Source organism: Drosophila subpulchrella, chromosome 3L (assembly GCF_014743375.2).
Source record: "Drosophila subpulchrella strain 33 F10 #4 breed RU33 chromosome 3L, RU_Dsub_v1.1 Primary Assembly, whole genome shotgun sequence".
NCBI lineage: Eukaryota > Metazoa > Arthropoda > Insecta > Diptera > Drosophilidae > Drosophila > Drosophila subpulchrella.
This window is the reverse complement of record NC_050612.1, coordinates 12,821,971-12,844,906: the sequence shown is the minus strand read 5'-3', so window position 1 is coordinate 12,844,906 and position 22,936 is coordinate 12,821,971. Positions and strand designations below refer to the sequence as shown.

General features: G+C 47.5%; 7 protein-coding genes across 11 annotated transcripts; 3 read left to right on the top strand and 4 right to left on the bottom strand.

The window, feature by feature from the left end:
* Positions 1–311: 311 nt before the first annotated feature.
* LOC119553644 (coiled-coil domain-containing protein 6) lies at positions 312–3,388 on the bottom strand. Of its 4 annotated transcripts, XM_037864124.1 has the most exons (6): positions 3,254–3,388; positions 2,947–3,143; positions 2,359–2,500; positions 2,203–2,293; positions 1,130–2,032; positions 312–1,068 (listed from the first exon to the last, which is right to left on the bottom strand). In XM_037864124.1, exons 3-6 carry the CDS (start codon positions 2,472–2,474, stop codon positions 589–591), a joined length of 1,590 nt encoding a protein of 529 aa, XP_037720052.1. In that variant the 5' UTR covers positions 2,475–2,500; positions 2,947–3,143; positions 3,254–3,388; the 3' UTR covers positions 312–588. The 4 variants fall into 4 exon arrangements, with proteins under 4 accessions (XP_037720052.1, XP_037720053.1, XP_037720055.1 ...); XM_037864125.1 differs by lacking the exon at positions 3,254–3,388 and having other exon boundaries at positions 2,937–3,228; XM_037864127.1 differs by lacking the exon at positions 3,254–3,388 and having other exon boundaries at positions 2,359–2,476; positions 2,937–3,228.
* Positions 3,389–3,660: 272 nt separating this feature from the next.
* Positions 3,661–7,341, top strand: LOC119553642 (ribosome biogenesis protein BMS1 homolog). The gene is made up of 2 exons (XM_037864120.1): positions 3,661–5,514; positions 5,586–7,341. Exons 1-2 carry the CDS (start codon positions 3,729–3,731, stop codon positions 7,277–7,279), a joined length of 3,480 nt encoding a protein of 1,159 aa, XP_037720048.1. The 5' UTR covers positions 3,661–3,728; the 3' UTR covers positions 7,280–7,341.
* Positions 7,342–7,374: 33 nt separating this feature from the next.
* On the bottom strand, positions 7,375–10,373 carry LOC119553643 (myosin heavy chain, embryonic smooth muscle isoform). Of its 2 annotated transcripts, none has more exons than XM_037864121.1 (5): positions 10,122–10,373; positions 9,550–10,047; positions 8,745–8,970; positions 7,913–8,692; positions 7,375–7,858 (listed from the first exon to the last, which is right to left on the bottom strand). In XM_037864121.1, the coding sequence occupies exons 1-5, from the start codon at positions 10,193–10,195 to the stop codon at positions 7,586–7,588; spliced, it is 1,851 nt and encodes a 616-aa protein (XP_037720049.1). In that variant the 5' UTR covers positions 10,196–10,373; the 3' UTR covers positions 7,375–7,585. The 2 variants fall into 2 exon arrangements, with proteins under 2 accessions (XP_037720049.1, XP_037720051.1); XM_037864123.1 differs by having other exon boundaries at positions 7,375–7,855; positions 10,122–10,371.
* Positions 10,374–10,804: 431 nt separating this feature from the next.
* Positions 10,805–11,413, bottom strand: LOC119553645 (putative odorant-binding protein A10). The gene is made up of 2 exons (XM_037864128.1): positions 11,130–11,413; positions 10,805–11,076 (listed from the first exon to the last, which is right to left on the bottom strand). Exons 1-2 carry the CDS (start codon positions 11,398–11,400, stop codon positions 10,880–10,882), a joined length of 468 nt encoding a protein of 155 aa, XP_037720056.1. The 5' UTR covers positions 11,401–11,413; the 3' UTR covers positions 10,805–10,879.
* Positions 11,414–12,427: 1,014 nt separating this feature from the next.
* On the top strand, positions 12,428–15,328 carry LOC119554191 (unc-112-related protein). Its single transcript, XM_037864987.1, has 2 exons — positions 12,428–12,696; positions 12,790–15,328. Exon 2 carries the CDS (start codon positions 12,871–12,873, stop codon positions 15,016–15,018), a length of 2,148 nt encoding a protein of 715 aa, XP_037720915.1. The 5' UTR covers positions 12,428–12,696; positions 12,790–12,870; the 3' UTR covers positions 15,019–15,328.
* Positions 15,329–15,762: 434 nt separating this feature from the next.
* LOC119554701 lies at positions 15,763–18,024 on the top strand. The gene is made up of 4 exons (XM_037865705.1): positions 15,763–15,863; positions 15,922–16,801; positions 16,859–17,010; positions 17,069–18,024. The coding sequence occupies exons 1-4, from the start codon at positions 15,763–15,765 to the stop codon at positions 17,679–17,681; spliced, it is 1,746 nt and encodes a 581-aa protein (XP_037721633.1). The 3' UTR covers positions 17,682–18,024.
* Positions 18,010–20,432, bottom strand: LOC119554702. The gene is made up of 3 exons (XM_037865706.1): positions 20,242–20,432; positions 19,069–19,261; positions 18,010–18,475 (listed from the first exon to the last, which is right to left on the bottom strand). Exons 1-3 carry the CDS (start codon positions 20,251–20,253, stop codon positions 18,234–18,236), a joined length of 447 nt encoding a protein of 148 aa, XP_037721634.1. The 5' UTR covers positions 20,254–20,432; the 3' UTR covers positions 18,010–18,233.
* Between the last annotated feature and the right edge of the window lie 2,504 nt (positions 20,433–22,936).

Here is a 22,936-nt window from a genome sequence, read left to right as displayed (position 1 = left end):
ATGTAGCTTAATTTTAAATTGTTGAACTTTATTTTTGTTGGCTTACATAAACATACTTCAAAATTTTAGGCCCACATGCGAAGGAATTGTGGGAAAATGGTTTCGACATGAATAGAATTCACCGCTTTTTATAAATTCATACGATCTGGTTAGCCTGCGCTGTCCATTCTCCTCCTCTACACGCTCCGAATCCTCCATATCCTCATTATCTGCCGTGTTTCACTTATCTTTAACTGGAACCGAGCGAAAGTAGAAAACATTCAAATCTTATACATTAGCGTTAAATATTCGTTCGCCTAGGAATTCCGATATTGAAAGGTTTTAAGAGATTTTGATCAAATAGAACATACATATACATATTAACCATATATAAATGAAGCGACTTTGAGTCGCGCCTTGGAGAAGCTTACGATAGTTACATTCTCATCTCTTGTTTCTGTGTGTTTTCTTATGTTTTTAGGGTCGTTAAACTGGTTGCTTGCATGCGTGCGTGTTTATGAATAGAGTGTGTTTTCGTGTAGTGTGTGAAAGTGTAAATAAGTCATGATTTTGTTTTCTGTATCCCCGTAGGAGAGCAACTGCATCCGCCTAATCCTTGCAGGTGGACGTGTCCATGGGACTGGCCGGCTGGATGAAGGCCGTGGCCGCCGAGCTGGGCGGATTGGTTGGCGTGAATGCCGACAGTGAGGAGTTGCTGCTGCTGTTGACCAGGTTGCCGCTGGACGAGTTGTTCAGGCTGATGTTCATCAGGTTGGACGACGACGACGAGGCACTGGAGTTGCCGGTCAGGTGGGCCAGCAGGCCTCCACCCCCACCGCCAGCCAAAAAGGTGGCACTGCCGCCTGCCGAGGACATCGAACCCAGGCTCAGACGATCGCCGCCTAGATTCGAGAGAAAGCCGCCAGCGGCATTCCCGGCTGACACGGACGCAGACGAGGAGGAGCTGCCGGTGCCCAGAATGCCGAGCAGCGGGTTCGTGGAGGTCAGCACGTTGGGTGCGGAAGTGTTCAGGCCCAGCATGGGCGTTGGCAGTGCTGGCTTGATGAAGCGCTCGCTGGCGCGACGATTCTGGATAAAGAAATCAAATATTTGAAATATAGGAGTAAGCAATAGTATACGCCGGACTCACCACTAGCTGGCCGCAGGCGTAGCAGCGGTTTTGGACCGCCGTGCCCGGACTAAGGGGCCGGCTGCTCGAGGGACTGTGGGAGACGGGACTGCTGATGGTTCGCTGACGCTGGGCACTGACCGCCGAGGCTGCGGCCGCCGCTGCCGCCGCAAAGGAACCACCCGCCATCAGGTTCTCATTGTAGAATCGCTCCTCGTCCATCTCCAGCGAGGATTCCGACTCGGAGAGGTGGCGGCACAGGGCCTCACGGCGCTCCACCTCCTGCTTCAGTTTGCGCTGCAAACGGGCGTTCTCCTCGCGTATGGACTTCTCCTCCTGCGCATACTGCTGAGTCTTGATGGTGGCCTCCTTCTGGGCAGCGGCCAGATCGGAGCGATAGCGAAGCACTTCGGAACGCAGAGTCTGGATGTGGGCACTCAAACTGGTGGCCGTATCGCCGCCGTTGGCATGGGCATTGTTTGTGATGTCACGTGGCGTGGTCGGATCGGAGACGGGCTGATCCAACTTGATCTGCAGCGAACGCTTTTCGGTCTCCAGCTTGTCCATGCGCTTCCACAGCTTGTTTACGAGAGCCTCCTGCTCCTGCTCGAGTGTGTTCTCCAGCTCGACCATTTCGCGGCGCAGCTGCTCGAGGTTCGTCTGCTTGTTGTCCGTTTCGGCCTGGAGCTTCTCGATCTTGCGCATCAGCTTGTTGACGAGGCATTCTTGCTCCTGCTCGAGCGTCTGCTCCAGCTTGCACTTCTCCTGGCGCAGCTGGTCGAGCTTGCGGGAGAGATCGTTGGTCAGGCACTCCTCCTCGCGCTCGTAGTGATGCGCCAGTGTCTCCTTCTCCTTCTTGAGGGCCTGGATCTTCTTCAGTAGCGTGTTGGAGATGTACTCCTCCTCCTGCTCGGCTTTGGCTTGCTGGGGGTTGATGAAAAACATTACAATGGTATCATTTTTCTTAAGTAATTTACTGCTTTATAGAAAGCTAATAAACAATTCTGTCTGAAATATTATACGTGTTTAGCCGTTTACATGAAGTAAACCTTTGTCAATCTATAGATATCAGGTATAGGTAAAGGTATACTAACAATGATGACAGAGGCCTGTTTAAGGCATCGATTCTCCTCCTGCACCACCTTGCACTTGGTCTTGAAGGTGTCCAGCTCGGCTTTCAGCACCCTAGAAGCGTGGAATCGTATGAATTCTGGGAAAATGGGACTGCCTAGACGAAGGGATTGACTTACTTGTTCTGCTGAGTCAGCGATTCAATCCTCTTCTGGAGCTGCTCCCGGGAAACTGGACTCGGTGGCAGCATGGTGCCGCCATCCAGCGAACTCTCCGATTCACAAGGACTCTCCATGCCTGCAAAATTAAAGGTAAATGGCCCTGTGCCACGGGGTGTTTTTTTTTATTTTTTAGCATATATTACAAGAAATAATGTATGCCCGTCGCTTTTTAGCTATGTAAATACATATGTATGTACTTGCATATATATATATATACATTTATATATGAGGGGCTGGCTGTTCTTTATTCTTGACTTTTTCTACGCCTCGTGAAGAACAAAGAATATAGAAATCGGTCGGTGGTGGTGTTTGGTTTTGGCCCTGATCCGATAGAAAAGTTTAACCTTCAGCTGTGATTTTCTGTGCATCTGGCTTGATGCAATTTTTCGGAAATCGATAGAAGGGCAAGGTCGGCGGCCGAAGAGTTTGCAAAGGGGGCAACACCACCCATAGTCCTGCGACCTCCTACCACGTCCACCGGAAAGTAACCCCCTTTTTTTCACCGGCTGAAAATCTCGGCTTTTCCCAGATTTTACCTTTAGTTACCTGGCTTTTGTGTTGGTTCGCCTTAAAAGACTTTTGCCTTCCGCCGCCTCTGCTCCTCCCCCTTCTTCGTCACTCCTTCGCCGCCTCTGTTTCACCAGGGCTCGGATGGCTTTGCCTCACTTTCCTTGCTTCTCACCTGTGCAGGTGAGCGGTTGCAGGTGCAAACGGAATTGAGTTCGACTTGAAGGGCTTAGGGCCTGCCGATATGTGTGCAAAACATTTCGAATAAAATTAATATCAAATTGCGAAAAATCCACAGTGCGAAAGTGTGACCGTATATGGCGCGAAATACCGAAAAAGCGCTCACCTCAAAACGCCGCTGGTGATGGTACTTTGTAAAATAGCAAAGGAGATGGTAGTCACGCTCAAGAAGCAATTATCGTTTTCCAAGTATTGTAAAAAATAAATAATAATTCTCAAAAATATAAAATGTGCTGACAGTTGTGTTCCAGGTAACTCAGGAAACTTGTAGGAAGTATTGCTGTTTGATACAACGAGAAAAACCCAGAAAAAAAAAGTAAAAATACGTTATAAAAATTTAGTTTAGTTTGTTAAAAATAAAATATTTCTAATAATTATAATAATAAATACGTTAACTTATTGAATAAAAATGTTTTCTTAAATTCAAAAGAATTTTATTCATCTTGTATTTTCCAATCACATTTTTAGTATTTTTCTAAAGACGAGATCTGGTATTTTAACAGTAGTATTTAACCAACCTCCACGTGCAGCGCGTAAACAGCGAATATTTTGATAATTCGAGTTATTAAATCGCTTTAACCATGGCCGAAGATGCTGGCCAGGACAAGCGGAAGCAGCACCGCGCCCGCCAGTCCGGCGTGAGTGCGGGCAAGAAGAAGCTGAAGGCCAAGAAGGACTCCAACCAAAAGGATCCCGAACTGACCGCCAGGCAGAGGAATCCCAAGGCGTTCGCCATCAACTCGGCCCAGCGGGCGGAGAGGAACTTCCGGCGCAAGGAGGATCTCACGGCCAAGAAGCAGCACATTCCGGTTGTGGACCAAACCCCGGACGTACCGCCACCCGTACTAATTGCCGTGGTGGGCCCGCCCAAAGTGGGCAAGACGACGCTGATCAAGAACCTGATCAAGAGCTTCACCCGCACGAATGTCACCGATATCAAGGGACCCATCACCATTGTGACCTCCAAGAAGCGCCGCATCACCCTGCTGGAGTGCAACAACGATGTCAACTCCATGATTGATGTGGCCAAGTGTGCCGATCTGGTCCTGCTGCTCTGCGACGCGAGCTATGGCTTCGAGATGGAGATTTTCGAGTTTCTGAACATCTGCCAGGTGCACGGCATGCCCAAGATCATGGGTGTGCTCACCCACCTGGACATGATCAAGAATCCCAAGCAGCTAAGGAAGCGCAAGAAGGAGCTGAAACACCGCTTCTGGACGGAGGTCTACGATGGCGCCAAGCTCTTCTACCTGTCGGGTCTGCTCCATGGCGAGTACCTGCGCAACGAGGTCAAGAACCTGGGACGCTTCATTTCGGTCATGAAGTTCCGACCGCTGCAGTGGCGCGGAGCACATAGTTATCTGCTGGTGGATCGCCTGGAGGATGTCACCAACACTGATCGAGTGCGTCGAGATCCCAAGTGCGATCGCGAGGTGGTACTCTATGGCTATGTCCGGGGAGTCCCGCTTAAGCAGGAGCACATGGTGCACATTGCTGGACTGGGTGACGCTCGCATCGATGAGCTGAGCGCCATACCCGATCCATGTCCTCTGCCTGGGACAGAAAAGAAGCGCAGTCTGCTGGAGAAGGAGCGCTTGCTTTACGCCCCCATGTCCGGAGTGGGTGGCATTGTCTACGACAAGGATGCGGTGTACATCGAACTGCAGGGCTCCCACTCGCACAAGGAACAGGAGCAGACCGCCGAGGCGGCCGAGCAGGCGGAACTGGTCAGCAAGCTGATCGACAAGAAGACCACCATCGATGAACAGATGGGGCAGCAGGAGTTCCGTCTCTTCTCCGATGCCAAGCCCATCAAGTCCAAGGACTTCCGAAATGATGAAGACAACGAAGATGAGGAGAACGAGGAAAGCAGCGAGGATGAGGATGAAGATGGGGAGGATTCTGGTCTGGATGATGCTGAGAGTGAGGAGGAACAGGATGAGTTTGGTGCGGACGATTGGCGTGGCGAGAACAGCGAGGTGGAGGATGCTGAGGATGAGGATGCTTCTTCTGGCGATGAGGAGTATCAAAGCCTGGGAAATGTGAAAACGGCCAAGGAATCCGATTCGGACGATGAGGAGGCCCGCGTTTTGGCCAGCAACATGAGCTGGAAGACAAACCTGGCGCAGAAGGCTCGTGATGCTTTTCTGCAACGTCATTCGGAGTCCAAGAACCTGATGCGCATCGTCTACGGTGTTTATAATCAGAGTGAACGCAGCCGTCAGGAGGCCGAGGAAGATAAAAATGAAGACTCCGAGGAGGAGCTAGGTGGTCTGTTCCGGGTGGCGGCTAAGAAACAGACCCAACAGCAGTCTGACAAGGACATTAGGGATAAGGACGAGCGGTGTTTCTTCGAGTATCAGGGTGGTAAGTACTTTAGCTGGATAATTATCTTTAAGAACTAAAGAAATGATGAACCTACCCCTCTTTATGCACAGATGCCACTCGCGATTGGTTGGCGGAGGACAATAAAGAGCTGATTAAGAACTGCTTCGTTACCGGCAAGTGGAAGGCCAGCGAGGATGCAGAGAACCTGCTGAAGATGGACGACATGAGTGATGCCGAAAGCGAGGTCTACGGGGACTTTGAGGATCTGGAGACGGGTGAGCAGCATAGCGGAAAACCCAAGACGGCTGATGGTGCAGAATCGGACGAAGAGGGTTCGAAAGCTGCGGAATCCGCTGCAGCCAAGCGCAAACTGACGCGCGTTGAGGAGGAGAACCTTACCAAGGCCGAGCTTATGGCCAAAAAACTAAAGCTAAAGGCCAAGTTCGATGCGGAGTACGACAACAGTGGCGAGGGAAAGGGCGAGGAGGACACTGGTCGCATCACCGGCGATCACTCCTTCTACGAGGACCTCAAGGCGGAGGCTCAGCGACAGAGCGAGCTGAACAAAAGCGAGTTCGCTCACCTGGACAACGAATTCCGCATTCAGATCGAAGGCTATCGACCCGGTCTTTACGTGCGCCTGGGATTCAAGCAGCTGCCCGCCGAGTTTGTGGAGAATTTCGATGCCAGCTATCCCGTACTGGTCGGTGCCCTAAATCTGACCGAGGAGAACGTGGGATATGTCAACTGCAAGGTGAAGAAGCATCGCTGGTACAAGAAGATCCTCAAGACTGGAGATCCGTTGATCATCTCGATGGGTTGGCGGCGTTTCCAAACGGTGGCCATCTATGCCAAGGTGGAGGACAACTTCCGCCAGCGCTACCTCAAGTACACGCCCAACCACGTCACCTGCAGCATGACCTTCTGGGGTCCGATTACGCCTCAAAATACTGGCTTCCTAGCATTGCAAACTGTGCGGCAGGATCAGGAGGAGATGCGTCGGCTGGGCTTCCGGATAGCGGTTACTGGCTGCGTCACGGAGCTGGACAAATCCTCACAGATCATGAAGAAGCTCAAACTGGTGGGTCATCCCTTTAAGATCTACAAGAAAACGGCATTTGTGAAGGATATGTTTACGTCCTCGCTGGAAGTGGCAAAGTTCGAGGGGGCCAAGATCAAAACGGTCTCTGGTATAAGAGGGCAGATCAAGAAGGCTCACCACACACCCGAAGGTTCCTATCGTGCGACATTCGAGGACAAGATCCTACTGAGCGACATTGTCTTTTGCCGCACCTGGTTCCGTGTGGAAGTACCCCGATTCTACGCTCCGGTGACCTCACTCCTGCTGCCGCTAGAGCAGAAGAGCCAGTGGCAGGGCATGAAGACGCTGGGCCAGCTCAAGCGTGAGCGGGCAGTGCAGAATGCAGCCCAGCCGGACAGCATGTACACGTCGATCGTGCGCAAGGAGAAGATCTTCCGGCCACTAACCATCCCCAAAGCACTTCAAAGGGCGCTGCCGTACAAGGACAAGCCCAAGCTGGGACCAGAAAATCCCAAGGAGGCGTTGGAACGTGTGGCTGTCGTCAACTCGCCGTACGAACAGAAGGTGGCCAAGATGATGAAGATGATCGAGACGAACTACAAGGACAAGCGTCATCGCGAACGCCTGGAGACGAAGAAGCGAATCAAGAACTACCGCGAGAAGAAGCGGGAGAAGATGGCCTCCAAGGAGAGGCGCCAGAAAGAGCTGCGCAAGAAGGTGTCGCGGGCCATTAGCAAGATGCGGGGAAAGCAGTCGGCCTAAGCTAGAAATTTCGCTGTATAAAATATAGGTAATAAATAAAATGTTTCTATGATCCTTTTAAAGCCTAGTTCCCCTTACTAAAAACCAAACTATTATATATTTCTATTAAAATTTACTCAACGTCCGCGCTGCCGGCGCTGGAGCAACTGCAGCAGTGGTTGAATTGGATACTCCTGGGCCAGCCACTGATGCAGCTGCTCCAACTGGGCCGGAAGCACCGGTCTCAGCTTGAAAAATATATATATAACTCAACACCGCTTAGGGACTAACTTGAACTGGACATGGGTGGAACTAACGTGGTGTACTCTAGTCCTGGCTCTTGTTGTCGTCGATCGTCTTCAGGGCGGCCAGGAGGGCGTGCTTGCGGCTGCCGGTCATGTGGCTACTGGCCGCCGCTCCGCCGGCGATGCTGTTCCTCTTCTTGGGCGCCGGATCGTCGCGCATGTTGCTGTTGCTCGCCTGGCGGCAGAACGTCTTCAGGAAGCTCTCGCGCTCCTTGTAGTCATCCGAAATCTGCTTGCGCAGGCTGGACATGTTTTCCTTCAGACGCGGAGCACGAACACTGTTGTCCTGGGACTGGGAACAACAATGGGGATTAAAGCTAGAAAGGAATAATAATGGAGTGGTGAATACCTCGTCATCACTGCGCTGCGTTTGCTGGCCATCCGTTCCCTCGTCGTCATCCTCAAGCGACTCCTCCAGAGGATCGCCCTCGCTGCTCTTGGCGTCCAGGTAGGCGGCATACTTCACGAGACTGGCCTCGTTGGCATTCTCTTCGCTGTTGTCCTCTGGTTCCTCGCCCTCCTCGCACATCTTGCCCATCATGGCGTAGGCGTCATCCTCATCATCCTCGCCCGCCTGCTCATAGTCATCCTCGTACTCGTACTCCAGGGATTTCAGGGATTGCTGCTTGGACTTGACCTCAGCGGATGTCATTCTGGACAGGACTTCCGGTTCACGACGTTTGCTGGCCTGGACACTTCCCGCCTTGGGAGCTGCCACGCCAATTCTGGATCTAGCAGCCTTTGCGGAGGACACTGGGATCCTTCCCTGGGCCGACAGCACTTGGCTGAGAGTGGAACGGCTCGCGTTCTGACCCATCTTGGTGTGGTTGGTGGCCGGCGGCAGTACGAGCTTGCCGCCACGTCCTCCTGCCGTCTGTCGCTCCGGCTGGCCAGGCGGAGTGCTCGGCCCACTCTTGTCTTCCGCACTGTCCTTTTCGAAGTCATAGAACGATTCCGATTCCATGACGTCCGTCAGGGCGTTGAACTCGCTCTGGTTGTTCTTCTCGATGGCCTTGTCCAGCATATCCAATGATTTCTCCAGCTTGTCGATCTTGTCCGGCTCCTCGGTGACTCCGCTCAGCTTAGTGCGCCGTCCAGAGGAAAGGGGATTCACCTTCTCGGTGCCGAGCTGGATACGATAAAATGTAATATGGTCTGGTATACCTCATGGTTACACTCACAGTGTACTCCTCCAGCTTGCGGTAGCCACTGATCTCCAGCCTGGCCTTCTCCAGCTTCAGCATCACCTCCTTGCCCTTCTTCTGCTCGTTGAGCAGCTGCTGGCGGAAGTTCTTCGACTCCAGCTGTACCTTGCGGGCCATCAGCTTCATGTCGTTATCCTTGTCCTCCAGACGCTGCTCCAGGGACTTCAGCTTCTCCTGGAGCTTCTGGCGCTCGTCGAGGTTTCTGAATAAAATAAGGGATATTAGGGAATGATCTTTATATAAAGGTGGAATGAACTTTATGTAAAGGTGGGTCTAATAAATGTAGAAGTAAACATTTTCTTAAAAAAAAAATTAGATATCGTTTCGAGTTGGTTGATATCTACATAAAACATTTACGTTATTTAGAGATTAAAAGTTATATTTTTGAAATATTAAAAATGTGATATTTCAACTAATTCATATCGCTAAATGGAATATAGTTCCGTAAATTACATATGGACACTTTTCGCATTTCTTGTAAGAATGAAATCATTAAAGATGAAAGTTATGTTCCATCTATATAAAGTACCCTACTAAATAATAAATTCTGACAAATATTAATGACTTGTATCCGAAAAATGCTTTTGTAATGGAATAGTTTTTCAAGCGACGTGCAATACAGAAGTAAACCTTATAGATGTGTTCCAAAACTGAAATCATATTGATTTAAAAAGGGCTTTTAATTTTATCTCGACCCATGCTAATCCAAAATTATGCTTCTAATTTAAGTGTACCATGATTAAACCTTACTCTGTGATCTCTTGTTCATGTAATCACATACTTATCCTTGTTGAGCTGGCTGTAGTGCTTGTTCTGATCGCTCAGCGACAGGATGATGGCCTCCTTCTGCTTGAGCTTCAGCTCGAGGTCCTTGTTGGCGGCCTGGAGGTTCCTGTACTTGGTCTGCCACACGCGCAGCTCCTCGGCATGGGAGTGGAGCAACTGCGGCAGCTCGGCGTTGTTGGACTCGTACTTGTTCAGCGCCGAGGACTGGCGCTTGTGGAGGGTGCGCAGCATGCGGTTCTCGTGCGCCAGGTTGGCGATCTCCGCCTGGGCATCGGCCAGCTGATTCTGGAAGGTCTTGGCGCGCAGATTCCTCGCGGACATGACCCGCTGATGGATCTCGCTGTGATTCTGGGAGGACATCGTCGGGTGGCTGGTGCCGGAGGAGCCCTTCATGCCGCCACGTTGTTGGGCAGGTTTGCTCCTCTGGTAGATCAAACTGGCCGATTCCCGGGAGCTGGCCGAGAATAGGCTCTCGCAGCTCTTTGCCGACGCTCTGAAAAGGGGATTCAAAGGGAGAGGGAAAGGGTTTTTAATGGGGATACCCCCGGAAATGTGGACTCTACCCACGCCATCAGATTGTTCGCTTCCAAGCGGGGTGCTCTTGGGCCGTAGGACGATGCCGGCTTGCGCGGCGATACCATCTAAGATCCTGCCGCTGCTCCGGAGGATATCACTGGGTTAGCTCGAAAAAGCTAATAATTTTTCAGAGGCCGATTCGGATGTTTAGTGTAGTTGGAAAGATGGATGGAGAGCCGGTGCGAGGCGATGTCCAAATATAACTGAAAACCAAGTGCCTGCTGCTGTGGTTACGACTGATGTTTGATGTTTGTTTATTGTTTGCTCCGCCGACTGCTGCGTTGTTGGGGATAATTCCGGAATCGGGGGTCCCAGGAACTGGTTGCCATGGCGCCCCCGATAGCCAGCCTATCGATGGGGAATCGCGACTCAGGACTTGGGTCCTTCCTTAAGCAAGGGCTTTTCTAACCATCGATGAATTGATATTTTTCTTTAAACATTCAGCATGTTCAGCGGAATTTTAGCCATGATATATTGCTATAAGCCTGATTGATTAATTTTAAAATATTTAAATATATTAACTGATGAAAATATAGCTTTTAATCAAAATCTAGTTTTAAAAAGTCTTCTAAAATATTTATTATTTAAAAAAATAATGTTTTCCATTTTTCTTTTTTAAGAATAATTGCCACATTCTCAGCCCATCTCAACCCAATTTTGAAAAAGGTCAAAGGTTGAAGCTTCTCTGCAGTATATTTGGTAGTTTAAGCTAAATAAACACTAAAGTGAACACCTACAACGGAGTTAAGTTAAGACTCCTCATTGGCTTTTGCCTTCATCTCCTCATATTTAATGCGGTATAGACCCTCGGGATCGTAGATCTTCTCCAGGCGCTCCCAGTCAGTGGGTCGGTTGTCGATGAGGTGACGGGTCACCTTCTCAGCACCATACCGCTGCTTCTCCGTGCATTTGGTGCAATCGGTTTGGATTGCGTCGGGTAGGATTTCTGCAAGGGATGGTGGGAGTTACTAATAGTTTTTTACCGGGACTTGGACTCACCCTTTAGCATCTTGGCATCGGGAGTGCAAGGACCTGTGCCCTCCAGGCACTTGATGTAGTTGATCAACAGGCGCTCCTGATTGAGAATCTCGTCCAGGTCCACATTGTCGAACTTGTCGTCATAGGCCCTTTCCACCATCCTCTCCATCATGGGTGCCGCTGAGGTGGCCGGTGGATGGGGCAGTCCGTTCACTCGGAAACTGGTGGTGCACATCAGGGCAACCACCAACGAGGTGTGCCACATGGCTAGGCGGAAACTGGAACGTCCCATTTCGTATCGATCGTATGCTGTCAATCATATCAGCAACCCCGTCTTTTATAGGGGGCTACCTGTTGGGATCACCGTGCGTGTCTCCATCCAATTTGACCACTTACCAATTGAACTCAAATTAAGTGAATTCATTTTGATTACCCTAAGCCCATCGTGCATCAAGCAAAAGCGGTTACGGAATTTTTTCTAACGGAATTTATTTAAGCCCGGGTTCTGGGTCATACAATTTTTGAGTCTGGTTTAAAGCTAATTAATTTGCATGCATGATGAGAAACTTAAATTAAATTATAAAATGAGATACCCATTAAATTGGTAAGACAGCATTGTAAAATAAAAATTTCAATATTATTTTAAAAACAAAAAAAAACAACAATATTTTAAGTAAGAAAAATACATATGTACATATGTACGTATATTTAAAAAAAGGTATTTAAAAAAAAATGGTCATGTATTATTTCTTGGTTTCTTGAGTGCCTGTTAAGGTCCAAAAAAGGTATTGGGGGTTTTAAACGTCTGTAATTTGTTTCAATAAGAGTTATACCTAAAATTTTCCAATACCATTAAATTTTAAAATTTGTATCCGCCATTGGTTTTTGCGAAAATCATTGAAAAAATTTTTTTTGGTGTTCCTTTGGTAGGCTTCACATTTTGGAACCCACAAAAATAGGGAATTCCCCAAAATATAATAATTAGAGGTGTAAGAAATATATCGTAATTTGAAGGATGGCCAATGAACCGTAAATGATGCTTCAGAAAATGTATGTTTGTTGGAGTTGCCTAATTTATTAAAATAATATATTTTATTTAAGTTCCCTGCATATGAATGCCTAATATTAATATTTAAAAAGTAATATCGATAGTCCAAGCCAAAAATAGAAGCTACCGATGTTTGAATATCGATATCACTGTTGGCAATATCGATGTTTCTCCACCTCTTCTTCGTTTCGGCGCTTTCTTTTTCAACGGACTGAATTTTCTTTAATCTCGGTTTCTCTCGGAGAGCCGGAGAGCAGAGAGCGATCTTGCATCTCCCTTTTTTACTGACACTTACGCTGAGGCTGTCTCCCTTTTTTACTGACACTTACGCTGAGGCTGTCTCCCTTTTTCACTGACACTTACGTTGGCCCGACACTTACGTTTTCTTACGTTTTTAAAAACAAGCAAGCCGAGTAGTCTTTCAAAATCGCCCCAATTCGAACGACGGGTTATTTCCTCCGAGAATTTCTTTCCGAGAACGAGAATCGATGCAATTGCCCGGATCCGGAAACATTGCGCCCTAGGCAACGCAATCGCAAGGTATTTGCGACCCGTGGATTGCGTCACAGTGCGGGAAATGCCAAAAAGGCGACCATCTGTGCGGCGATCGGTGTAAAACTCTTGATTTTACAGTGGGCGCCCCACCAAGGACGACCTAGAAACGCCCCAGAAGCCCCACGGAAAGTAGGACAGGTGACATCACCATAGATCACCATGATCCACGTCGGCGAGAACTCGTGGAATCTGCGGATCTTCATCACGGACCTGGCGCTGGAGAAGACGATGCGCGTGCGCGGTGACCAGCACATTGGGGGCATCATGCTGCAGCTGGTGGATCCGGAAAATCCCAAGGACTGGTCGGATCATGCGCTTTGGTGGCCCGCCAGGAATGTGTGGCTCAGCAGGACGAGACTAACACTGGATCAGTGCGGTGTCCAGGCGGACAGTCTGCTGCACTTCACGCCCATGCACAAGATACTGCGGGTGCAGCTGCCGGACTTAAGGTATCTCGACTGTCGCGTGGACTACTCTGTGAAGACCTTCTCGGCGGTGGTTAATCTGTGCAAGCAGCTGGACATCCGCTATCCGGAGGAGCTCTCCCTGTGCAAACCACTCGAGGCGGAGCACCTGAAGCGCAACTTCGCTCAGGTGCCGCACCAGAAGAGAGTGCCCATCGCCGAACCGGATGGCACCACTTACCTACAGCCGGCTGCAGACACCAACTCCTTTGTGCCAATCAGCACTTCGTTTCATGGCGATGGCGGGAGCACTGGCAGTCTGGACAAGCCCTCGGCGCCGGGATCCTTTTTCTGCGCTCCTCTGTCGCCGCACAATCACCGAGCTCGCTCGCCCTTGGCCACGGCCTCACCTTCCCCCGGCACCTGGAAGCAAAGTCAACTGGGGTATGCCACCTACGATTCAAGCTCCTCGAGTCTCGGCGACTTCCAGGAGAATCTGGCCAGCTCACCGCCCACTCCCTGCTCCGATGTGCGGGCCCTTCAGCTGCGCCCCAAGTCACTGGTGGAGAAGGCCCGCCTGAATGTGGGCTGGCTGGACTCGTCGCTGTCCATCATGGAACAGGGCATTCGGGAGTACGACACGCTGTGCCTACGCTTCAAGTACTTCACCTTCTTTGACCTGAATCCCAGGTGCGACCAGGTGCGCATCAATCAGCTGTACGAGCAGGCCAAGTGGAGTGTGTTAAACGAAGAGCTGGACTGCACCGAGGAGGAGAGCCTTATGTTTGCTGCCCTTCAGTTCCAGGTCAACCATCACGTGGATCCCACGCCCCAAGGTGGAGCGGTGGACTCTGGCATCGAGACATCCAGTCAGGAGAATGACAACGAAGACGAGATTGATTCGGCTCTCAAGGAGCTTCAGATCACGCTGGAGGGACCGGATTTTGGCGGGGATTCGCGGAACATCACACGCATACCCGAACTCTCCGACTATCTGCGGTATCTGAAGCCGCAGAGATTTACGCTGCGCGGCTACAAGCGATACTACTTCACTTACCGTGATCTGCACTTGCACCTGTTCAAGAACGCAGAGGAGTCGCGACGCGTTGCCCCCGTTATTAGCATCAATCTGAAGGGCTGCGAGGTCACCCCCGATGTTAACCTCGCGCAGGGCAAGTACGCCATTCGGCTGGAGGTTCCTTCGAACGGAGGTCACGGCACCAACAGCGAGGTGTGGGTGCGCTGCGAGAACGAGCAGCAGTACGCAAAGTGGATGGCCGCCTGCCGATTGGCAGCCAAGGGAAGATCCCTGGCGGACAGCTCGTACGAGAGTGAAGTGGATGGCATACTTTCGCTACTGCAGATGCAGCGACCCGTGCACGGAATACATGTGAACATTGATCCCCGCTCCGTGGAAGCTGTTGACTACCTGTCGCCCAAGATACATCGCAAACTATCGAACAAGGCAGTGCAGCGGATCCTCGAAGCACACGCCAACGTTAGGGACTTGAATCCTCTGGACTCGAAGATGAAGTACATCCAGGCATGGCGATCACTGCCAGACTTTGGAGTCACCTTGTTCATCATCAAGTTCGACGGGCATCGGAAGGAGGAGTTGCTGGGCGTGGCCCACAACCGCATCATGCGCATGGATCTAAGTTCAGGAGATCACATCAAGACCTGGCGTTATAACACCATGAAGGCCTGGAATGTCAACTGGAACATCAAGTGCATGATGATCCAGTTCGAGGACGAGAACGTGGTGTTCTCCTGCCACTCTGCCGACTGCAAGGTGGTGCACGAGTTCATCGGTGGCTACATTTTCATGTCGATGCGGTCGAAGGACAACAACCAGACCCTCAACGAGGAGCTCTTCCACAAGCTCACAGGCGGTTGGTCCTAGGGCCCGTTGTAACTCGTTTTTAATGGCAGCCAGTTTCAGTTCGAATTTTGTAAGGATAAGCAAATGTTTTTATTGTTAACCAACTGATAGACTCACAACTTCAATGCAATACTTGTATTTACGTTCATTTTACCTTTTAATTCGTTGTTAACTAATCTTGTTGATGATTTTTAACCACGAAAATCGCTTGCCAATGGCCCTTTTGCCTACCAACTCTAAAACAGACTTAACCGTGGCCTTAGCAATGTTTTTGTATGACTAACTTTTAAGTGTACAATAAATAAATAAAGGCTTACCATATTACAATGAATTGTTTCAATGTTTTTTAGGGTTTTTAAATGGAATGATTTTTGAGAAGCCCTTATTAAAGCTTAATTGTTAGGAACCATAAATGCCTATGTTATTATAGGAATCAGAGAAGTTAAGATTTTACCAATATAGGTACATTTTACAAAACTATTTCAGCAATGAACAATTTCTTCGCATTATAGTTAGTTATGGATTAATAACTAAGACCTTTTTAACATTTAAATTACGCGGTTCCGATTAATTAAGCTTGATAACTTTGAAAAGTGCCCTCGGTAGCTAAAATATCGAGCAGTGCACATCTCTGATTTGGCGCCAGCTTTGTTGTCATGGAAACGAAAGAATTTCCCGTTAAACTACAGCTCCTTAACTAAATTAATAGTGCCGGACTCATATATGATTAGCATAAGTCTATCCTCGAGTTAGGAACTCTGGATCATGGAGGAAGCAGAGGAAACGCCAATCTCTCGCACGGTCTACGAAGTGCAAAGAGATTTTGGCTTCAGCAGTGGGCTGCGTTCCGAAATTATTTGGGATTCGTAAGTTATGCAATTAACTGAATAATCTTGCCTAGTTAATATCTATTAATTTCTTTAGCTTAGCCCCTGATCAAGGGGATGTGCTTAAGCAGAAGATAGAGAACCTCATTCGCGAGGACGACGCCCGGAATGCCAAGGCAATACAACGAAGGCGGGATCAGCTTTTCCGGAATATTTGGCAGCAGCGTCGCTACACCAATGGCACGCTACTATCCGCCATCATCTACGTGCTGGTCACGCCAGATACGGACCCGGAATCGGCCCTGGAATCCACCAATTACAGCTGTCATCCGGTTTTCCGCACTCGGCGCTGCATGAAAGGCGAGAACAGCGCCGCCTGTTGCATGATCTTTGTGGACGAAAATGCCCGGGTGTACTCCAATTGGGAGCAGTTTGTCTTCCGAAACACCCTGCCCAAGGGCCTGATGATTGCCCCCAGCCAAGGAGTCTACACCTTCAGCGATGGCGAGGAGCCCGGCGTCCAATTGATGGTCCATCCCACGCCCGCGACACGAGGACGGTATAGATTACTCAATGCCGGCGATAAAGTTGCCACTGTGGGTGGGCTGGTGGCCAGTGTTCCGGCTGCAGCTGCTCTGGCGGTGCCTCTGGCCGCTCCCCTGGTGATTGCCGCCACCGCTGTGGGCGTAGCCACCGGTGTCTACAGCACTCTGCGCTCGGCCTCCCATCTCATTGACCGCCGACGGCACGGTCAGTCCACGTGGATTACAGATGGTGACGCTCGTTGCTCCTGGCTGGGTGTGGCAGGTGGTGTTGTGGGTCTGGGCGCCACCGGGGCCACTAAGGCCCTGGCCACGGCTGCCGGTGCAGGCTACAAAGTAAACCCCGCTGCCCAGTTGGCTGTGAGGGGCATAAATGGTGCCTCAGCGGTAATCGCGGGAACCGGCGTGGTCAATGGTGTTTACGATTTGTATTTGGTAAGTTTGCTTCATAAAATAAGACTTCTGTTTCATTCAATTCTTTCTCTCCCCCAGAAAATTGGCGATGATCAAGCCATTAACAGTTTGGATATGCTGCAAATGGCCTCCCACCTGGTCATTTTCACTCATTCCATTAACAATATGCGCATAGCTTCCAAGGCCACCAATGGCTCTTCCTTAAGGAAAGCGCTTCGCAATCAAACCAGGTTGGCCAATCCCTCCATTCCATCCATAACTTACTTTAATCAATTTATATTTTAACAGAAAAGTGATTGATCGCATCTCCCAGGAGTCAGTTAAGTTGCACAATGAATCTGGCCAGTTTGATATTGTGCGCACGCTTAACGAAATTCCCTTCAAGGAGGCACTCCTCAGCCTCCATAACATCAACTCGCATCTGAGTCAGGGACTCACAGTGGCCACAACATTGCTACCCCAAATTCTGAGTCTGGGCAGTGGCGGTCAGGTGCTCGTCAATCTGGAAATGTTGGCTCAAAAGTTCGGCGGCAAGTTTGCCCAGCACATTGGAAATCTGTCCAGTTTTGCTGACGTTCTAGAGGCCATGGCTAGATACTTTACGGATCAGGCAGTGCAGCTCCTTATGCAGATGACCCGCACTTTTGTGGAGGAGAACGTAGACTCTATTGATCGCACGCTGAACACGTTCGTGTCCACGGAGGCTGTGCTCTTTCGCATTCTAATGCACTGCGTCAACACCTTTGATAATTTTGCAGAGGATTTCTTGCGGAGCCGCCGCGAGGATATCCTGCTGGTGGTGTCCAAGTATTTTCGGTCTCTGGAGACGGTTGGCGAGAAGAACTGCCGCAAGTACAAATGCTCCGTTTGCAAAGGCGCTTATTATATAAGTTCCATATAGGATACCTTTCTGATTTAAGAGGTGTTTAATTCAAAGACCCTATTGTATTTGTATTCCCAAAGTATGCTAGATATTATTTTTTCAAGTGCTTAGTTCCTCACCCCTCGAAATTGTCTGTTACTAAGCTTAAAATTTTGTGAATAATCATTGATCGAGCAACTATATGTCAACCACATTGCAAGCTCTATATTATGATAGTTATGATCTCATTATAATTTAGGCCTATCCATAAAATACTTTTATTTGTTTTAAGGCTTATGTGCTGTGAGATTCTCTGCATAATATTTGTATTTAATTGCCCCTCTAACCTTTATAAAAACTAATTTTATTTCAATCAGGAGAATCAATTGTATTCGATTGTTTATTCAACTTAGATCTAACAGTATAAATAGTGTAAATGGATTCGGGCCCCTTGCTGGGGGCACAAAAAGGTACTCTATAAGAGTGAGCGCGACTTGTAAAATGTACATCTTTAGCCTAACTATGACTATGGACGGAGTCAGTAAATGCTGACCAGATGGCACCGACGTGGAGCACGGAACTGGAGGTCTCTTAGCAGAAGAACTCCTCCTCGCACTGGTTGAAGCAACAGTAGGGGATGTTGTTGTAGCTCCTGCTCGAGTGATCCCGCTTGAATCGCTGCTTCTTCTCGTGGTGCAGATTATTGGGCTTGTAGCGTGGGAAGATGTCCATTCCGCTGAGGCGGTTGAAGTGCTCCAGAGTCACCTTTAAATATCCACCCATTGGATAGCTGCTCCGCCGGATGTGATGGTGCTTGTTGTGCGTTTTACCGTCTGAAATAGTCGGTGGAAAAAAGGGGGAAACGTTGCGAGTGAGCTAATTGATCTTGAACCTGCGCCTTGAGATCGGTTAACTTTTGCATCGGAACTGCTTTATGCAAATGCCGGTGTAATGCGCGTATTAATTGCAATCTACACACTTTAAAAACGTGTTTTCGACATGCAGTTCCGAATGCAATTGTCGGGTTGACTGACACTCTGACCTTATTAAGTCGCTAATCATATATTTTCTTCTTTTCCTTACAGATTACAGTGGATATTGTGTATGTGGCAGAAATAATTCAAAATTTTTATCTTTTATGGGCAAAGAAATTTTAAGATAATTGTGATTATATCTTGATATAAAAATGCAAAAGTAGGACTACAAGGTCCTACAAGTTAAATTTGTAAGTCTTTAGGTATTTGTAAGTCTTTACTTTACGAACTTATGTTTTTGTTAGATCAATTTAATATGATATTATAAGGTAAAGTATTTTTGTTAATAGAAAAATTTAATATTTATAGTATTTTCTCTATTCCTAGATGAATATCTATGCTCCAAAAACATGACTAAAGATCATCACCATAAAAATGTAGTGGATACTTACGTCCGATTCGATTTAGATGGTGATGGTTCTCAACGGACCTCCGTTCTCGACGGGCACCTTCGTCCTGCTGGAACAAGTGTTCGCAGGCCTCCATCGCGAACTTCTTCATCCGCTCCAGGGAGCAGTAGCCCGATGAGCTGTCGAGCAGGCAGAATATTCCGAGGATCAGCAGCATCCAGCGGCACACATTAAACTGTAAGGGAGGAGCGAAAAAAACAAGACATCTGTGAGTATGAGTATTTCCAAAATAAAAACACCCAACCGGCCTCCGGCGCCTAATTATAAATCGCTGACGCTCAGAATTTATCGCATATGTGTTACAACGATCCTCTAACCGGCTGCACTCTGCTCTGCCTTGGTTTTTCAATCTGAATCTGGTTCGCTTCGCGGGAAATGGACATCGAATCTGGATTAACCACTTTGGATGACGACAACCGGGATATTGGGATGTGGGAATGACGTTGCCGACTCCCACGCACCGGATTATGCGGCCCATTAACTGGGTCAATATCGTGTCAAGATCGAAACATAAACTGGAGCGCATTTGCAAGTCGACGCGACCAAATGGTTAAATTTAATTGCCGCCTTTAATGACCGAAACTTCCCCGACATTACAGAGAGCTGGTGTGGAAATTATGTAATGCGCCTCGCAGGTAGGCATTTCCGCATTTTGCATTTCGCACTTTGCGGTGACAATCTGTTTAGCACTCGCTCCCATATAAATCCGAGTCGGAATCGGTCCGGTCATTATGCTTTTGCCAGTGGCGAACAAAAGCGCATTTGTTTATATTGATATTTTTAGCCGACAGCCTGTTAATTGTACACACCCACTTTTTCATCGAGGCTAATTTAAGTAATTAAAGTGAGGTTTTCTTAGAAGACTGTTATTGATTTTGGAAAGTTTTGGTATGGAATAAATTTAGATAATCTGGAAAATAATACCTCGATATTTCATAAAAAATTGAAAAATGATTTTTAAGCTAGTTTTATAAAATAAATGCTAATTAAATCCACTGTTATGAGAAGAAATCCTTTTAAATAATACTAGTTTTGGAATAGTTTTTTTTTGTGAGTACCATGTCTAATCTGTTTTTAGAAACCTTAAAAATTAATCTTTGACTACTACTACTGCTATGCTTTATATATTTATAAACATAATTTTAGACAACTCACCTTTGAACTCATTTTAATTCCTTTCTAGGATCACAATTCCTGTAAGATCACTATGGTGCGTTGACCACTATTTCTGGCTGCAACACTACGTATACGTGTTTTTTTGGCGGGCAAATCGAAAACTTGCTGAATGTAAACCCGTCAGATCGGCGTTACCTGATAATCACGAGTGGCGAGCGCACAATGAAAGCTCAACCGAGGTCCCCAAGCTTTTATACGCGCTTCAAAAGTCGAGAATCGGCGCTTCGCTCTTTATTTCGAATAGGGGGTGAGAGAGCGGCTCGGAATTTTTTGATTTTTGGGCTGGGGATCGGGATGGGATCCGTTCGCAGGAGTTTTGCGTAAGCGGCCAAGGCGTGCCGGGAATTCAGAAACATATATATTTTTTATCAATGGACTGCGGAACGGACGACGTACGTCAGACCTTAAGATTTGGCTTTTATAGTTTCATGGCGCCGCCTTCAAATCTCCACGAATTTCAACATAATTGTTTTGGCCTCTCTGAGTCATCGCGCCTCATGCTGTGTTGCTCTTGATAAAGATATGCCAAATACTGGTAGTATTTTAGAGTCTTATCAAAACACCTTGGTAATGTAATAAGGTAGTAATAGTTTGTTGTGACGGTCGACGGTGGCAGTGAAAGTTCCACTTGGACCTTGTTGCCAGGGGGTTTTCCTACCAGGGCAACGCACCTTCTGATAATCATGACACTTCACCCACATCTAATTATTTGATTTAATTGAAAACGGAACATATAATCACATTTATTAGACCCACAAAAACATTAAAATGTTTCCTGTTAGATGTCGACGTTCGAGAGATTAACAAATGCCCCTTAGAACTTTTATCAACACAAAAATGCATTGTGAAATTGAATGGGCAAATCCAATTTGATTGGTTTTTTTCTTCAGTCTTTCATATCTCTACACCCACAAATAATACCTTAAAAAATTTGATTCAATAACAAAAACATTAACTTCATACAATGTGAGAATATCAAGTACATATGTTGATGTTTTTAAAAACAAATGGTATTTAATTTGTGATAGACATGACCCTACTTTTTGTCTGTGTAGCTCATAGGAACATAAAATTTAATAAATATCTACCTTTTGTTATAGAAGATTTTGGAAAAACTGGAAATGCACCACTTCATTAAATGAAACTGAACATATTGAAAGCAGTTTTACCTGTATATTCATTGATAAAAAGTAATAACAATATATTAAGCAATTGAAAGCTTATACATTAGATAAAGAATAAATTGTTTATATAGAATTTAAAAACTGGTTCTAGAACGAAATAAAATGAAAAAGCATATAACAGTAAACATTAACCATTATTACGCAAAAATACTGCTGTACAACTATATATTCCGATATATTTTTTTATATTTGAAGTAAAATCCAGATATTACCTTTTTAAAGGATATATAAAGAGGTATAATAATATTTCGATTGATTACGGGAAGGCATTCCTATAAATCCTGTAATTTCTGGTAAGCTGAAGTTGTAAAATGGTTCTGAAAAGCGAAAGTAAAGAACTTTCACTCTCGTTTTCATTCGGCTTTCCTCGTGCGCTGCTCTCTCTTTCTCCCTCTATCTCTCTTTCTGGACCGCTTTCCCTTTCGCTCACAGGTGAGCAGTTGCCGCTTAACGGTTGTTCTGCATCGGGCGTCATCATCGTTTGTTCTTTTTTTAACAGATCGTATCATTTGTGTTACGTTCTTTTGGGATATTTTTAACCGCTCTCTCGGTCATTGCACACTTTCGGCCGACTTTTAATGGGTTCAGATTTTTGGTTTTGTTGTATTCGTTATCGCCTTCGTTGCATTTTCGCATCGCATTAAACGCGGAAATGCTAACCAGCCCCCGGGGCGTATGCGCAATACTACGACGCAGTTGCACTTCCCCCGCAATTTCTCACGTATCCTTCGGAATGTGCATTCCCCTGCTCGTCGATCCCATTCCAATCCAATCTTCAGTAAACCCCCCTCCCAAATAACGGTAACGGGCACGTTCTGGGAACCTCGATATTGGTTCGGAATGTGTGCTTTGTGGGTAAAACTCTTTTTTGGTATGCCGCTTCTAATTGGTTCGCCACGGGCTCTCATTCATAAATACAATTTCACAACCTGATTTTGAGGAATCGCGCCACTTGCGCCATGTCAACGATCTCCGCCGAATGCTCCTACCTGGGCATAAAATTCACAACTCATTATCAAACACAAAAAATAACAAAAAAAAGAGCCGAAATACAAAAAAAAAACCAACGTAGCATGAAACGCAAACAGGTTTTTGGGTTCTAATAGAATCGCCGGTCCATCGACGATCTGATATTCGTGCAGTCTAGACGAGAGCATTTCGCATATGGGTCCTTTCCATGGCAACAAGAAAAGAGCAGGGAATGTCGCTCGATCTTCTGAGAAGATCGGATCTTTAAGTTTGGGCGGGATCAGAGGGGATGAGGTGCAGGCGGGGTCCATTGGACCAATGGACCAAGGGACAAGGGACATCGATGGACCGCTGGCAGAGCGTGTGAGCTAGTGTTTTTGTTTTGATGCCCAGATCTCCGATCTCCTGTTCCTTGAACTGAGGGCGAAAGTGGTGCGTCACGTCATCTCCGGTGTCTGACTTTGCCGGCGGCTTTGTCGTTCACCTTTGCCAATCCTCGTCCTCGTCCTCATCCAGGTCCT